The 19020-nt window shown below is 41.4% G+C and overlaps 1 protein-coding gene across 4 annotated transcripts in view; it reads right to left on the bottom strand.

The window, feature by feature from the left end:
- Positions 1-19020, bottom strand: part of LOC131931346 (zinc finger MIZ domain-containing protein 1) — a 114888-nt gene that overhangs the window by 91013 nt on the left and 4855 nt on the right. For all 4 annotated transcript variants that reach the window (XM_059288123.1, XM_059288125.1, XM_059288124.1 and 1 more), the window contains exon 2: positions 15333-15446. In XM_059288123.1, coding sequence (XP_059144106.1) covers positions 15333-15446 — 114 coding nt within the window. The remainder of the gene's footprint in view (positions 1-15332; positions 15447-19020) is intronic.

Here is a 19020-nt window from a genome sequence, read left to right as displayed (position 1 = left end):
GCTCAGATAAATCATAATTACACATGTGTTGACGCTCAGATAAATCATAATTACACATGTGTTGACATCTGAAAGCCTTGTTCCTCCTTTGTTTTGAAACCTCACGCTCACGTTAGTAACTATATCTACACTCGATTATAACCAGCGCTTAACCAGACTTACATTAACTCTAACTTGATGAAATTGTTGAGGAAATATAAAGCGGAGGTAAGTGGAGTTAATTGCTGGGCCAGGGGGAGGTAACTAAAAATTCAGGGGAAGGGGATATAACCGAAATGAAGTCAAGGTGATCGCAGATGATTGATGTTGTTTAATTGACTGGGTGATGATTTTATCAGCCGTAGGACGGATGATTATTTAGTTGAAACGTGGGGTGATGAACGAGGATGAAAAGAGGATGAAAATATGGCGTGCTGTTAAGTTGTAGGTGTAAGTGAGTTACAGGTGTGGGGGGAGACCGGACACCTGGATCAGGTGTGTTCATGTTTTACACGGAGGTAAGGTGTGTTCGTGCTACACACTGAAACCAGGTGTGTTCATGTTTTACACGGAGGTAAGGTGTGTTCGTGCTACACACTGAAACCAGGTGTGCTCATGTTTTACAGGGAGGTAAGGTGTGTTCATGTTTTACACGGAGGTAATGTGTGTTCGTGTTACACACTGAAACCAGGTGTGTTCATGTTTTACAGGGAGGTAAGGTGTGTTCATGTTTTACACCGAGGTAAGGTGTAGTCGTGCTACACACTGAAACCAGGTGTGTTCTCTATTAAGTGTAGGACTTGTGTCTCCTAAAATGAACTAATGTTATAGACCTTGTCTAGTCCACACCAGTACGTGCATGTATATTGAGAGACAGCATATTGGACACTAGCAACTTCCCAGTTGTTACATGACCTGTTCTATATTGGTGTTTTATTACACGGTTGTCAAATGACCAGTTATCACGTGATCTGTTATATTATATATTATACGATATATGCAAATGACCTGTATTGACTTATTGGATGTTAGTAAATTTGTATTAAGTGACCTTTTTGTAAGATGAATTGTTATAATATGACATGTAATCAAATGACCTATTACCAAATGACCTGTTATGAAAAGATCTGTTATGAGATGACCTGTTATAATACGACATGTAATCAAATAATCAGTTATGAAAAGACATTTAATCAGATGCCCTTTTATAATATGACATATAATCCAATGACCTATTATCAAATGCCATATTTATTACAAGACCTTTTAGCAAATAACGTATTATTGTATTAACTGCAATCGAATTACCAAATAACATTTTTGAAAGACCTTTAACCAAATGACCTGTTATAACATGACCTGTCGTCGAATGACCTATTATCAATATCAAGTGACCTGCTGTCAAATGACAGGTCAGCACGCGCCTCAGGTAAAACATGAATTTAATGTTGTGCTGACCATTAGGGCGGGCAGTCTATCAACCCCATCACCCCCCCCCCCCCACCCCCCAGTCTCGCTCTGGCGAGGGTGCTCACGTGATACGTCACTTCCGCTCACAAAAGGCTGTTTCTCTTGCCGCGCCGTCAGAACACTGATCCCCCCACCCCTCTTCATATTCAGCATCTTGTTTAAAAAGTATGATTTATGCCCCCTCCCTCCCCCAACGCCCTCCTCCCCCTCCTCCCAGTTTGATATCACTCCTCCTCGTGGCCGCCTTAAACGCGAGGTGCCGCTGAGAGTCAATGACTAATGTCTGTGTCTGTCGACAGAAGGTTGGCCGCTGACTAAATACAGACTTTACTAGTCAAGGGGGGCGGGTGGGAGCTACACCACCCCCCCCCCCCCCACTCCTCAATCCGCTGAGGATTTCTTCCAGATTTTTCTTTTCTAGAATTTACGATTCAGGGGGTACGATGGTGGAGTTTAGTAGCGAATGGTGTGGATGGGGAGGGGTGGAGAGGAAAAAAAAAGTGGCAGTGAGCGGGGGTGTTGCGGCTTCGTTTTGGTATGTGGATGATGTTCATGCAAAGAGAGGTAATCAATGAATTAGGAAGGGGGATAATTATAACATTGTTGATTTTAGGAAACAACGCTAATAAACGGAAACGGAAATATCCGATATTGGCATGATGATGATTTCAGGTAAAAAATACAAATATAATTAAATTTTAGAGTAATTAAAGTCTGCTCCATCCACATCTGTGTGATGATATTTACATACATATGTAAACAAAGACTTATACCACTCTTTAAAAAAGTCATTAGAATATTGTTTATTGACATCCGGAAGTTTTGTTTAGCGTTGGTTATGGAATACGACTCGGTCGATGGTAACTAAATCTACCCTCCATTTGTACCTCTCGTTTAAGCATCAGCAGGGTTGTACATTAGGTTGTTTCGTCTGGGTGATTTACTTCCCCTGATCGTGTTTGCCTTCCCTTAACCCTTGCCGACTTACCTCCACTGAAACAAGTGAATTACCTCCCCTTTTCGGGGCGGGTGATTTACAGATATGGCGTCTTGCTAAATCGTAAGATGGGGAGGAGGTGGTGGTGGGGGGAGGGGGGGAAGGAGAGGATGAGAGTGGGGGGGGGGGGAGAATTAGTAAAAAAACAAGTAAAAGGGACAAGACAACTTCCTGTTTTTACTTAGTCATCTAAATTTTAACCCCCCCCCCCCCCCAGGTAGCTATTTAATGTGCCGGGTTGATGGAATATGTGTGCGTTACGCTTGACTGAACACGCCGATTTCTTCCACCCCCCTCCACCCGTACCCCCCCCCCCATCTGTGTTATCTCTACGGGTCAAATTGCCACAATCAAATTGTCACCCCATTGTCACACATTGCCTGTCACATCGGTACCTGGACACGGGAGTCACGTGGTCGGTTTCACCTGAGATAACCATCTCCCCTGTTACGGTAGATGGATGGTTAGGCGAGGATGAGACCTTGACTTTTGACCCCCGGGGGGTTCAACGATCGCAAGTGGGTTAACTTTTATTTTTTTATTTTCATTTATTTAGAGGAGCTCTCGCACAGATTCAACCTATCCCAGCTTCCATCAAAGCCCAGCTCCCATCACAGCTCCCACCAAAGCCCAGCTCCCATCACAGCTTCCACCACAGCTCCCACCAAAGCCCAGCTCCTATCACAGCTCCAAACAGCCCAGCGCCCATCAAAGCTCAGCTGCCATCAAAGCCCAGCTCCCATTAAAGCTCAGCTCCCATCAAAGCCCAGCTCACATCACAGCTCCCATCACAGCTCCCATCACAACACAGCTCTCATCACATCACAGCTCCCATCAAAGCTCAGCTGCCATCAAAGCCTAGCTCCCATCACAGCCCAGCTCCCATCACAGCTCCCATACACCTATCAAACATGTACCAAACACTAGACCACCTGAGTTGGCTTATGGCTATTCCGATTAAAGCGACAGGAGTAAAACAACCCTACTAATAAATCAACATTTAACTTCTACCCAGCTTTATATTTCATATTTCACCAGCCTTGTAACTCAACTACATATCAGCACAAAAATCCACCCCCCACCTTCCCAGATTATTCCATCTTTCACCATCCTACTCCACATTTTAACAGTACGATAACTACCCCCTCCCCCCCCCCCCCCCCTTATGTACGCCTGTCAAGATGGACTTGACATTCCAGCCGTACAACACCCCGACTAGCCCGACACTTGCGTCCATCTCCACCAGGTCGGCTATCTAAACTGACCGGTCATCTGGCTATCTGCTGACCGCACAGATACACGCCGCCCGTCGACACATCACCCACTGCCCCCACCCTCCCCCGTCTGCAGCTGACCACCCCCACCCCACCCCCACCCCACCGTGTTGAATTACAACGGGACAAGCGAGGATTTCTTGGTTGTTTCCCTTATTCCAGAAAATATCTGTCTAGTTTAACCACGTTTATGTATGCTGGCGAAGACCTACGATCGAAACGTCTATTGTATTGGTAAATGTCCTTAATTTGTGAGGCTACTAATACTATTTCTATTTCATACTTATTACAATAAATTAGCCCTCCATTGAAGAAGAAAACAAAACCAGGTTTGCACAAGAAAAAGAACAAAACATCTTAAATTTCTAAAGATTGTTTTTATATTTTGTCCCCGTTGTTTGCATAGAGTCAGGGTGTTAGTAAAAACGAAGTCTCGAGTTTGAGACTTCCGTCTCTGGTTGCCATGGTGACGGTGTAAGCAGTCCCATTGTTCTCCCATGTAAGAGACCAGCCCTCGGGGTATTTACATCTTACATAATTGTGTCATGGGGTGGAGGGTAAAACGGTACGTGTGGGCTTTGGTTAGTCGGAGGTGAATTAAGGCGAGACCCGTGTTTATGGGTTGTCAATGTGAGACCCGTGTTTATGGGTTGTCACGGTGAGACCCGTGTTTATGGGTTGTCAATGTGAGACCCGTGTTTATGGGTTGTCAGGGTGAGACCCGTGTTTATGGGTTGTCAATGTGAGACCCGTGTTTATGGGTTGTCACGATGAGACCCGTGTTTAAGGGTTGTCAGGGTGAGACCCGTGTTTATGGGTTGTCGAGGTGAGACCCGTGTTTATGGGTTGTCAATGTGAGACCCGTGTTTATGGGTTGTCACGATGAGACCCGTGTTTATGGGTTGTCAGGGTGAGACCCGTGTTTATGGGTTGTCGAGGTGAGACCCGTGTTTATGGGTTGTCGAGGTGAAACCCGTGTTTAAGGGTTGTCACGGTGAGACCCGTGTTTATGGGTTGTCACTGTGAGACCCGTTTTTATCGATTGTCAAGGTGAGACCCGTGTTTATGGGTTGTCAGGGTGAGACCCGTGTTTGTGGGTTGTCACGGTGAGACCCGTGTTTATGGGTTGTCGAGGTGAGACCCGTGTTTATGGGTTGTCACGCTGAGACCCGTGTTTATGGGTCAATGGATAAGTCGTGTTTGTGGGTTGTCAAGTTAAAACCCGAGATTGTGGGTTGTTGATGGGAAACCCATGGAACTATGTTTGCGGGTTGTCAATGAAATTTCAGTGTTTGTGGGTTTCCTGATAGAGACCCGTGTTTGTGGGTTTTCAATGAAAGCTTCGTGTTTGTGGTTTGTCACAAAGAGACCCGTGTTTGTGGGTTGTCAGGACCCGTATTTTCGGGTTCTAAAGACGAGACCCGTATTTGTGATGTGTCAAGAAGAACCCGATCTATACAAAACCAACCCAAGTGATGACGTATGACGGATGCTGGATGGAACGCAAGGGTTGCTGGACGGATGATCAGCCCGACACAACAATAAAATGCCTGTTTGCTGCCCAGATTAAATTAGTAATTTCAAAAATTAAATTTGTTTAGTTGAAAGGTAAACAACGTTTTTTTTTCTTTGTAAGGGAAGCAACCCATTGAACGGAAGCAACCTATTTAAAACAGGCAGCATCCAAGGGAAGTAAATGCTTACAAAAGAAAACTCGTGAGACAAAAAAAAATGGTTTTGTAAAGTTGATGATTCGCACTTAAAGCACCGTGTGTTCTCTAGCGTACAGGCTATCAACATGTTGATCTATACAGAGGTCTATCAACATGTTGATCTATACAGAGGTCTATCAAAATGTTGATTTATACATATATTTATCAACATGTTGATCTAGACATAGGTCTATCAAAATGTTGATTTATGCATATATTTATCAACATGTTGATCTAGACATAGGTCTATCAACATTTTGGTCTACTCACATACTGATCACCATTTTGAAATTAATCCATCACTTATTCCAGAACGTCATATTCCATAACGTATTCCTTCACATAGTCTACAATATATTCTATTACATACCACTACATATTCCTACACATATTGTACTCTATATTTCACTACTTATTCCATTTAATATTCCATTACATATCCGATTACATATTCCATTGCATAGTTTTAAGCTAGCCTCAGAAGTCAGAGGTTTATAGGTGAGAAATGGGTAGTAAAGTAGGGAGGGAGGGGATGGGGTAGGTATAGGAACAAAGAGGATGGGGTGGAGTGGGGGGGGGGGGGTCTGGCACTTATAGAAAGGAAAATCTACTTTGTTGTTTAGAATAAGATTCTGTAACTGTATGGTATTAAAAAGAATAACGTCTGTACACCAATAACACGAGTATAACAATACCAGTATAAAAATCATCATGCCTGTTGTTACAAAATAGATAACAAAGATTATTTCAAAATGTTCATAAACAATCCTAACCAGTGGCTTATATTGTGTGAAACAGCTGATCAAATATTAACAAAAAAAAATTAAAAATATTTAGCTTATAGTTCTCTTTGTCGTATAGTCAATACATAACCGGCATAGCATCTATCAAATGTTGCCTGTCTGAACATAACAGCATCTGTCGAAAGTTGTTAGTCTTAATTAACAACGAGACGGTACTAATTAGACAATCATTGCGGCTTAGTCCTATTAGTAACTGTTGACTTAGCGCCAAACACATGGGCTAAGTCCAAGAACTTGTATAGAGTCCTTGCAAACACGTGACCTAAATCACGTGATACCTACGCCCGCCGCCACAGTGGTGTACATCAGACGTAAACACAATCAGCTGTTCGCCAGCGCTGGACGTGTTCACCGTATGTAAAGAATCGCGCCCGCGGAAAAGGAAAAATATGTTAAAAAACTTGAACTCTTAGGAATTGAAGATCCTTATACAGTTATTGACAGTTTCGTGGATAATATAAATATGTGGCCGAAATTTCTAAATAAAAATACTGTTAGTAATACCGTTTGCGTTTAGAGTTTAAGTAGACGAAGCTGATCAAATGCAGTAATATATTATAGGTTATCTACTGTAGCAAACGTGAGACCACTTAACTCCTATAAAACCCACACTACAACGGCTAATATAATCCATGGGTAATAACCAATCTGGGTAGCATGTTATACAATTTAAGACCCTTATAATCCAGCAGGGAAGTAATCAGACACATTAATACTGACGTTCAACCCTCATAATGGCTGCCCCCACCTGTATCTAGCCCACAATAAAACCAAAGAGGAGTCTGCCCTGCCCTCCCCTGAAAATGTCTCACCTCCGTGATACCCAGCCCCACAGAGATAGTATTTCTTATATAATTTTGACCCTCAGGGCCCAGCAGGGAGAACAAAGGGGAAAGTCCCACTGCTCTCCCCTCAACACTTCTCACCTCGGTGTCATGTTATGTCATTTACAGCACACACGGCTTATCAGGGGAAAGCATTAAGAATCTTAACTCTGGACAGCTACACACTAGTATACTAGCTACACACTAGGTGCCTACTGTAAACTACTAGACTGTAGGCCCTATGTAGACCTGCAATTGTATCAATTGTAGACTGGATCCATTATTATTCTAAACCATCTCACTTATAATGTTTCTAGCTTGATTTGTTTCTTTTATAAACAGTGGATTTAAAAAAAAAATTAGCCTAATCATTAACCAAATAATAATAATGTGGTTATTTGTTGTTGGCTGGTATGATCCAGATTGTACTACTAGGCTACAAAAACTTAGTAGACCAATTACTAGATATGAATTTGAATTTAATTAAACTCAGTCCAGTATCAGATACATATTGCTGTAAAAAGACAACAAAGTAAGTAGGCCTTAGTAATTTATTAAAGCCTTCTACTACAATAATATCAACTACATGCTTGTATAAAGTTTTTACAATTTAAGTAGCAGATTCTAGATCTAAGTCTAGTCATACAATCTATTTCAATTTCAGAAAATTTCGTTTGCTAAAAAAATGATTAGATAATAGAGCGAGATTTTAGATCTTAGAGACAATTAAATGCTTTATTAGGTCTATTATGACTACTTTTGATTTATTATGGGTGTATTTTGAATCGAATGTAGATCTAAATTTTGTAATTAAATTTAAGTAAAGAAGTAGATTCTAGATTCTATGTCTACCCAGCGGAGCCAGGTATTGAACTATTAGGCCTACTATTAGATCTTATTATTCTTATTATTACTTTTGACTTTGTCTTTTACTATTAGTATTTGTGAAGGTCGAGCATATTTGTTTTATTAATAGTTATCTTTTATAATTAAAATGAAGTTTATTATTTTACTGTCCTTACCTGAAACAAAGTATCGAGAACTGCATTTGATCAGATTCGGCTACTTTAACTCTAAACGCAAACAGTATTACTAACAGTATTTTTATTTAGAAATTTTGTCCACATATTTATTTATACGAAACTGTCAATAACAGTATAAGAGTTCAAGTTTTTTAACGTATTTTTCCTTTTCCGCGGGTGCGGTTCTTTACATACAGTGAACGCGTCCAGCGCTGGTGAACACGTCCAGCGCTGGCGAACAGCTGATTGTGTTTACGTCTGGTGTACACCACTGTGGCGGCGGGCGTAGGTATCACGAACGGACGTGACGTCATATGAAAGGACTCTATTGTAACATTGGATCAGTACGGCAATGCTAATATGAGAAACAACAAACTGTACCAAGACATTTGTTCCGTATGTTTTGTGCTAACTGGAATAAAGAATCGGATTATGTAATGTTTATGTTATAATTATGTAAGGATTATGTAATGATTGATTCTGTAATGATTATGTAATGATTACATAATGATACTTTGGCCGTAGGTGTTTGTTTTAAAAAAGAAATAATAATAATTTTTTAAAAAAATCACGTCTGTTGGTTCGTCTTGACAAACAATAAATGCCCCCCCTCCCCCTCCCGCTTATTAAGTAGAATAGTGTAACAGAGACAGTGGCTGGTGATTTTAAAAACGCCCGGCGGCTAAATAAAGACACAAAGACACACGTTTCCTAGTAAATATACAGTCACCCTCACCCCCCCCCCCCCCCCATTACATTCAGACAATCGAACCAGACGGCAAACAAACCAATTGACTTCTGCAAATCTATCAAGTGAAAATAACATCCAATCCTCCAATCGATCGGCCGCCTCAATAAAAGCTGGTTTTATCACAAGCAATCAGGGGCGTCGAATTTAATTGCTGGGGGGAGGGTGTCAGGCGGCGGAAGACGTATTATAAGGAGTAATCGGTGTATAATTGTGCACCCATTGTGCAGACGTTGTGCGGATGTGCGGGGGTTTAATGTTGAGGCCTGGTGATGATGAAGAGGAGAAGATAATTTGTATCACGTGACTTGCTTGGCTCGTGCTTAATAAAATGACGTAGTCACTTTATGTGAACACAAAAAGTCATGACGTAGTCACTTTATGTGGACACAGAAAATGATGACGTAGTCATTTTATGTGAACACAAAAAGTAATGACGTAGTCACTTTATGTGGAACCAAAAATAATGACGTAGCCATTTTATGTGGACACCAACAAAGGGGATGTACTCACATTACGTGGACACAGAAAATGATGACGTAGTCACCTCAAGCAAGCACGAAACAGATGACACATTCACGTTAAAAACATGGCCATGAAATTAATTAAACAAAAATATGAATATGAATATTTTAAAAATTAATAATCATAAAACCTTTGATTAAAATCCCCCCCCCCCCTCCAACCATGTTCGTAAAGAAAATCTTGGTATCATGATCTTGCCTCAAACTATGTTCTATTTTTAGCTCACCTACTTTTATTCAAAGCTCAAAAGCTCGTTGTTATTTTATTTCCTGTAATATCATCAGTTCAATTTGAAGTTTTTTGGAGCTTAAGAACATAAAATGTCACTTCAATGACATTTGAAGTAAAATAACACAATATGTCATTAAATGACATTTGAAAAAAATATAGTAAAATACAATCTAGGTAATAATTAACAAACGTAAGTGCTTAACATGTCAGTTAAATGGCATTTAATTCAAACGAGCATAAGATGTCAGTTCAAGAGATTTGAAATAAAGTTAAAGAAACATTTGAAAATATCCTTAAGGTCTGACGTTTTAATTAAACTCATGCACCCTCTGATAACTAATTACACGAGCTATGTATTACACAACGCCCCCGCCCCTCCCCCCATTTGTTTGTGTTGTTATTGTCACTACCAGATCAATGACGATACAAAACTTTGATTAGGATAATAATTTTTGTTCTCTCTTGGTTTCTTTCACGTGGTGCATGGTAGCTGTTGGCTACAGGTAGCTGTGTTTGGGAGCTGTAATAGGTAGCTGTAATAGTACTACAGGTAGCTGTCTTTGGGAGCTGTAATAGGTAGCTGTAATAGTACTACAGCTAGCTGGGTGTGGAAGCTGTACCAGTCTACAGCCAACTGAAGCCGGTAACGCCCCAGCTGTTTAAAGCAGGACAAGTCCTCCAGGACGAACGGTCCATAAAATTGGCCATCACGAGATTAAGCATATCTATGACGCCAAAGACCGATAACTCCCGATTGTACACAAGAATCGATGACATCACTACATCTTGCTACCATCCATGTCGGCCGACTGTAAAACATCTTTCATCTCCTTCCCATTGCATTCATCATTCGCTTTACACAGCCCGGGTCAATCGGATCCTCTAATGTGATTTCTCTCCCCTTTTTACCACTTGGCACTGACAGATTCTCCCCCCTTTTCTTCCAGGCGACCAAATGACCTGATTCTGCGATTCGCCTTCTCTCCTCAAATTTTGTTTTCAGCAGTTAGATACATCCACCCTTCCATCCCCATCTACCCATCCCCATTCCCATCTCCATCCCCCCTCCTTCCTTAATCCCGTTTCATACGTCATCAGTTCGCTTCCACCGTTTCTACATGAGAGTTTTTTCCCCTGATAAATAAAAATAGGGAGTTGAGTGGGGGTGGGGGGGGGGGGGAGTTCTGGAGAGGGGGCAGGGGTCCAATCTTCGCTATAAATCAAGCCCTCAGCGCAAAGAAATCTGGCTAGTTCCGGGGTCGAAATCAATTGAACAGAGTAACACCATTAGGGGCTTCGACAATACCCACCCGCCCCCATCCCCTCCCCGGCAGGTTTTACACACAAGCTAACATGAGAAATATTCCAATGTTTTACATCAGCCATGTTCTCTACAGATTTCAGTAAAAAAAATGGCCGGTATTATTTTTAGCTTTTTTTTTTTAAAGACGGAGAACAGAACGATGACGTCACAGCCGACGGCCATTTTGATGAACAAGGGGAGCTCACCTCGCCGAGCATGGAAACGCTGATCAGTCTGTGTGGGGAGATTAATTAAGCAGGTCAAAAGGTTAATTATTGACGTCATTTAAGTATGGCGGCCGAGCCAGTGCATCGGCAGAATAGAGTTGACACGTGACGTCTAGATGGATCGATTTTTTTTGTCGAGTTAAATCTTTTTACTTTTGGTTTTTCCAGATAGTTCTATTCGCGATTATTCAATAATCTATTTTACAATCACGGGGTGAGGAGGGGGTGAGGGGGGGGGAACGACTACGACGACTCCAATTCACCACCACCCCCCATCTACCCACTTCACCAATCCCATACAACCAGTTTTATAACAAGTTTGTATGCACAAGACAAACTATCAAAAGGAAGCTGCTCAACTAGGAAACACCCAACTATACTCGGACTATATTCAGTACCCGTGACTACACTCGGCGTTGACATAACGCATACAACAAACGCAGGACACACACAACAAACCCAAGACACATACAACATAACTAGGACATATACAACAAACTCAGGACACATATAACAAACTCAGGACACACATAACAAACTCAGGACACATAAACAAACTCAGGGCACATATAACAAACCAGGACACATACAACAAACCTAGGACACATACAACAAACCAGGACACATACAACAAACCAGGACACATACAACAAACTCAGGACACATACAACAAACCCAGGACACATACAACAAACCCAGGACACATACAACAAACCTAGGACACATACAACAAACCCAGGACACATACAACAAACCTAGGACACATACAACAAACCAGGACACATACAACAAATCTAGGACACATACAAAAACCCCAGATACATACAACAAACCAGGACACATACAACAAACCAGGACATATACAACAAACCTAGGACACATACAACAAACAAGGTTGCCATACAACAAACCTAGGATGCCATACAACAAACCCAAATGCCGTTTACACGAGGCTGCGATAAAACGGGGCGGTGCTATTTGCTCTGTGACTCTAGTAGCAACCCCAAGTTTGCTCGTCCCTCCCCTCCCCTCCCCCACCCTCCCACCACGGCCGGTGCCTGGGACAGTCCAACTTGGAGAATTAATGAGCAATCAATTGAACCAACCAGCCTTGTCTTAATTTATGGCTGGCCCAGGGTGAAGCAGAGCGGGACCAACTGCAGTGACCTATTTGTACACAGTCCTTCACCAACATGTACACATATCATTCCCTGACCTGAACTGGAGTGATCTATTTGTACACAGTCCCTCACACAAATATCATTCCCTGACCTAGAGTGACCTATTTGTACACAGTCCCTCGCCAACATGCACAAATATCAATCTACTACAATCTACAATCTAATATCAATCTACAACAAAATCATTCGATCACATTCCCCAACCTACAACAAAATCATTCGATCACATTCCCCAACCTACAACAAAATCATTCGATCACATTCCCCAACCTACAAAAAAATCATTCGATCACATTCCCCAACCTACAACAAAATCATTCGATCACATTCCCCAACCTACAACAAAATCATTCGATCACATTCCCCAACCTACAACAAAATCATTCGATCACATTCCCCAACCTACAACAAAAAATATTATCAAAAACAAAATAATCTACTTTTAAGATCGATCACAAAAAAAGGGTCTATTTAGAAACACAAAACGACTAATGACGAGGGTAGACTTTTTTCAGTCTGATTCACACGTATTTAGACAAGACGACTTAGTCAATACAGATTTAAAAATAATTACCGATAACGCTCAATGAACGGAGTCAACGAATTAAATAATATCAAATCGTTTAAATTAATTTGTTTAAAAAAAAAAACGAATGTCTATACCGCTTGTTAGAAAAAAATTAAGTATGACGTCAACTATATCCGTCTTAATTTTTTGTATGTCTTCCTAAGTTTTTTTTTTTTATTTCCTGAAGTAAAACGAAGAAAAGTAAAGGGTAAAAAAATGACACACTGAAACATTAAGTAACAAATAATTGAACTATTACGACGTAAGGTTTACATTTTTTAATGCGAACTGATAAACAATAAACACGTTACAAAAACAAACTAAAAATAAAAGTACGATTAAAATTGATTAAAAAAAATAGATGTTAAAAAGAATGCGTAATGTATTTTTTAAAATATTAAATTGATAAAAATATATTGATTGTTAGAAAAAGTGTGCATAGAAATCAATGAAAATAGGAAACGTTTAAAACAAAAGTATCGCCCGATAACGAACGCCAGCAAGAAGTCGGCGAGCTAAAGAAAAAGTCCTGACAAAGTGAGTGAGAAAAAAACAACCTCAGCGGTGTTTGCTAGCTGATTACTCTGAATGTTGGAGTTGTAAAAAATCAATATTTACTTTCTTCATTGATTGTGTTGGTCTGATTGATTAGCACACAGGTAGCGAGATACGACGCCAGCCGGGGATTAACGGTGTCGCTGTAGGGATCATGGGGTCAAGATAACCTGTAGCGCTCCACAGATAGCGTTCGACAGACTGGAGACTTTTGTCTAACGATCATAACACGGAGGCTCCCTAACACCGGCGCCCCCTAACACCGACGCCCCCTAACACCGACGCCCCCTAACACCGACGCCCCCTAACACCGACGCCCCCTAACACCGACGCCCCTAACAACTTATTGACCAACGCCCAATAACACCGACGCCCCTAACAACTTATTGACCAACGCCCAATAACACCGACGCCCCCTAACACCCCTTGTGCAAAGAACAGTAAGACCGATGCTCCTTAACACCATATTGTCCAACGTTCATAAAACACACGCCCCATAACACCCCGTTATCCAACGCCCTATAGCACCGACGCCAAATAACACCTTGATGTCCACCCCAAAACAAGACGCCCCCTAATACCCTATTATCCGACTCCCCAAAACAAAACGCCCCCTAATACCCTATTGTCCAACGCCCCATAACACCGGCGCCCCTTAACACCCCAAGTCTAACTCCCCCAAAACACGACGCCCCCTAACACTTATGCCAAACTCCCCATAACATGACGCCCCTCAACACCCCATGTCAACGCCCTTGACACCCTTTGTTCAACATCCCATCAAATCCCCATCAAACGCCCCCCCCTCCCCCATCATTCACTTTCTCTTTGTCCACCCATCCTCAATTCCTCCCCCCCTGACTTGCCTCCCCCCTCCCTCCCTCGTCCAATCGCCTCACCCGTGCCCACATTTAAACTTGCCTCTACTCCACCCCCACCCCTTTCATTCGCAAATGACACGGTCCTTATAATTCAATATCCCCCATATTCATTAGCGAGTTTTTGTAATTAGTCTTGGCTATAACTAGGGGAGACAATGCGACAAGGGAGGGAACCTTAATCAGTTGGTCAACGCCATCACAACTTCCTCATCTGCCGCACTGGCTGACCCCTGTACCCCTCACCCCCGTACCCCACCCCCAAATTCTAAACGTGGACGCCCTAATCAATGTTGGGCAGGGAAATAGCTCTACTCTGAACACAGGGAGACAAAACTTAACTAGGTGGTTAAGGTTGAACAGATAACTCTAAGCCCTGAACACAGGGACAACAAATCTTAACTTGCTGGTTTAGTTTGAACACATAACTCTAAGCCCTGAACACAGGGAAATAAATCTTAACTTGCTGGTTTTGGGTTGAACACATAACTCTAAACCCTGAACACAGGGACAACAAATCTTAACTGTGCTGGTTTTGGTTGAACACATAACTCTAAACCAAGGTTTAACACATAACTCTAAACCCTGAACACAGGGACAACAAATCTTAACTTGCTGGTTTAAGGTTGAAGAGAACCAAGCGTCGTTTATAATCTGACGACATACGTTTCTTATGTAAGGTATTCGGGCTGTTTAAATGTGCTCTCATACTCGTGTGTTTAATACAATGTGGTGTGTTATTTCTGATGTGTTCAATGTAATGTAATCAATGTGTTGTGTTCAATGCTATGTGTTCAACATGATGTATTCACAGTGACGTATTCAATGTGCTGTGTTATTTCTGATGTGTTCAATGTAATGTAATCAATGTGCTGTGTTATTTCTGATGTATGCAATGTAATGTAATCAATGTGATGTGTTTAATATGATGTGTTCAACATGACGTATTCACAGTGACGTATTCAATGTGATGTGTCCATGTAACAGACTGATCACAAACACAGTGACAGAGATATCACAAGCACAATGCCTTACCGTCAGACAGCCCATAAGACTGTCCTCAAACTGCAGCTGGAAGGCCCTCTGGTCGGAACACCACTCCAACAGTTCCCTGGCCGCACTCTGGAATCCTCCTGGGTTGCTGAGATGCTGGGAGTAGGGGGGGGGGAGAGGAAAATATCAGTTAATTTGTTAATAGTCTAGAATAGCTAGGAATAAATACAACAAGCAGATACGCTCTACTGAACATATAGAAAGACAAACACGTTCGAGTCCGTAGAAAGTCATTCAGACAGATGTTAAAGTTAAAGACACTGTTACTGGCTTTATAAGATACACAAGGTGTATGAATTACAAGAAAATTTGACAACTTGAATACATTCACAACATTTATGTTAACACTACGTCAACATTTCTATCTTTCTCTCTCTCTCTCTCTCTCTATCTCTATCTATCTATCTCTCTCTCTTTCTCTCTCGTTCTGTCTAACCTAAATCCAATGTCGAATCTCTTAAAGAAAATAAAAATAAAACTAAACACAAATTCAATAATTTCTTTAAAACATATCATTGAGCTTGCAACAATGTTTGTGTATGTGTGTATATATGTGTATGTGAGTGTGTACACGTGTGTAAAGGTTGAGGTCTCTATTAATTAGCTGGTGACATAATTATTAGAGCTAATCCCATAATTCTTCAGATCAATACTAGACAAAGGGGAGGTAACTAAAACGAAGGGGAGGTAACTGACAAAGTTGTGGTGGAAAGAGAAATAACCATAGAAGTACAGACTAATTCATGTGACTGTACACTCAATTATTACCAAAATATATAACTAAATTCTAACAAAAATCAAACAAAGTTTTTACAAAAATGTAGGCCTATTTCAAATGTACACCAAATGTACACAAAATGTATAAAACAAACCTAAACAACCAACCCATACCACACTAATGTGATCATTATTTCACACAGACGCTCTCACATTACATTAAAACAATTCCACAGTGAATCGTAAACAGAGGGTTACTTTAATTTGGTAAGCATGTGTTCATCCCCTATTAATTAAGCCAGCAATTTGACCATGTCCCCCCCCCCCCCCCCCTTGCCTAAACCAACGGGCGGGTCAAGTTACTTGTAACGATTAGATCTTGCCGTAGAAGGGGGCGGGGGACGCTGGGTAGGGGTGGGATTTAGGGGGGGGGGGGTGATTGATCGAACCATTGAGATTTAGAAACAAAAGTTTGGGTTTGAATTTTAGGGGCGGGTAAACTGTGGGTGGAGGAATTGTGGGGAGGGTAAGGTGTGGGTGGAGGAATTGTGGGGCGGGTAAACTGTGGGTGGAGGAATTGTGGGGCGGGTAAACTGTGGGTGGAGGAATTGTGGGGTGGGTAAGGTGTGGGAGGAGAGATTACATGTCTATCTGATTAGATTTTAATCGGTCTGGGTCTCTATTTAAAATAAAAGTCGGTTATTAAGTTCCGTGATTGCTCGAATAAAACGTGGTTATGTAATTATTTTGATTGTAATCAAATGTAATTATAAAATTACTTTTTATAAAAAAAATGTTTAAGGAATTGAAAGTAATTTTTGTGTGTGAATTTGGTTAAAATGGAACAAGACAAGCATTAACAGATACAGTTTCGGTTGATTTTGATTAGATAAAGTAGTTATGTAGTAGTCCTACCACCATTTTGTCCTATTGTCCTACCGCTGCATAGTCCTCTTGTCCTACCGCCCTTAGTCCTAAGCAAAGGATAAAATATTTTCTTGATATCGTGATAGTTAGCACTTGATAAACGCGATATTGCTTAAATGGCGATTATCGTAAGGACAAAATTGTCGAATAGCTTCCTTAACTTCGCTGGTCAGTTATTTTAGGGGAAGGGGGGAGATTTTTTAGGCTGAATTTTGGTGACGAGGTGAAACGGTAATTGTAAGTGATTTATAGACAACTCCCCATCCTTCTATATGAGGTGTGTCTACGCACGTTACCGCCATATTACTAAACTCCTACCCCCAAATATGACCAATGCTACTAATCTCATATCGACTAGCAAAAAAGAAATGACCAACTCTACAAGGAAAATAAATGACCAACTCTACAAGAAAAAAACAAATGACCAACTCTACAAGAAAAAACCAAATGACCAATTCTACAAGCAAAAAAAAAATGGCCAATTCTACAAGCAAAAACCAAATGACCAATTCTAAAAGCAAAAACCAAATGACCAATTCTACAAGCAAAAAAACAAATGACCTATTCTACAAGCAAAACACAAATGACCTATTCTACAAGCAAAAACCAAATGACCAATTCTAAAAACAAGCAAAAAAACAAATGACATATTCTACAAGCAAAACACAAATGACCTATTCTACAAGCAAAACACAAATGACCAATTCTATTAATGTAGTGACGACCAACAAAAACCAAATGACCAATTCTACTAATGTAGTGGCGACCAACAAAAAACAAATGACCAACTCTACTAATGTAGTGACGACCAACAAAAACCAAATGACCAATTCTACTAATATAGTGACGACCAACAAAAATGACCAACTCTACTAATGTAGTGCCGACCAACAAAAACCAAATGACCAATTCTACAAGCAAAAAACAAATGTCCAATTTTACTAATGTAGTGACGACCAACAAAAATGACCAACTCTACTAATGTAGTGACGACCAATCAAAACCAAATGACCAATTCTACAAGCAAAAACCAAATGACCAACTCTACTAATGTAGTGACGACCAACCAAAACCAAATGACCAACTCTACTAATGTAGTGACGACCAACAAAAATGACCAACTCTACTAATCTATCCTTCAAGTAACAGACAACTCTTCCATGCGCGGTGTTTTAAAAGATTCCATTTTTTTTCTCCGGTTGTTAACATTCAGGCAGCTCCCAGGATTCGCTGCTCCGGCAGGGGGAGGGGAGGGGAGGGGAGGGGGGGGGGAGAGGCCCATAAAACTCCAGCAACTGTGTCGTCTGCTGGCCGGGCGGGGCGCGGTGGAGGGCCAAACAAAACAGCACTAATCAATATTATTGAGGAGCTCCCCCCGGGGCCACACCCCCGGGACTTGACTCTTTCCCGCCTCACCCAAACACCAAATCACGTGACCCACCGACGTCATCGAAACGGGTGGACCGGCGCAGTCCGCGGACGTGACAATGGCGTCTGTCGACGTGACAATGGAGATATAGGCGTGACAATGTGCTATCGATTTCCTTTCTAGTCTAACACAGTTTCTTTACACACTCAAAAAACCGACAACACCAAAGGGGCATAACTGGTAAATACAAAAACATAATCGAGTTTGAGAGGGAAAGTATAAATAATTGTCGGTAGCCGTGTATATCTTTTGAAATATTAAAGATGCTTAAAGGAATTTTTTGTGTGCTTATGTTGTAAATAGTAGGGGGGGGGGGCATAAAGAGGAGGTGGGGGTATGACGGAAAGGATGGACGGTACCTGTAGTGCCGGACAGGAACCCATAAGATCAGGATCGGAAATATGGCGCGGTTATGTTAGCACTAGCAGACGATACTACTAGATATGGAGACTGGGGGGAGGGGGTGTGGTGCAAAAAGTGGCTGGGGTGATGGGGACGTGGGGTTTGTTTTGGCTACCCTTCCATTTGTCAATTACGAAAATTGTGTACCATATTTTCTGGCCCTAAATTCCGTCGTTGGGGGGGGGGGGGGTGATT

Source organism: Physella acuta, unplaced genomic scaffold (genome assembly GCF_028476545.2).
Source record: "Physella acuta isolate Inbredline_101_S28 unplaced genomic scaffold, ASM2847654v3 ptg001947l, whole genome shotgun sequence".
Taxonomy (NCBI): Eukaryota; Metazoa; Mollusca; class Gastropoda; family Physidae; genus Physella; species Physella acuta.
The sequence above is the reverse complement of the archived record's forward strand: the minus strand, read 5'-3'. Positions and strand labels throughout refer to the sequence as shown.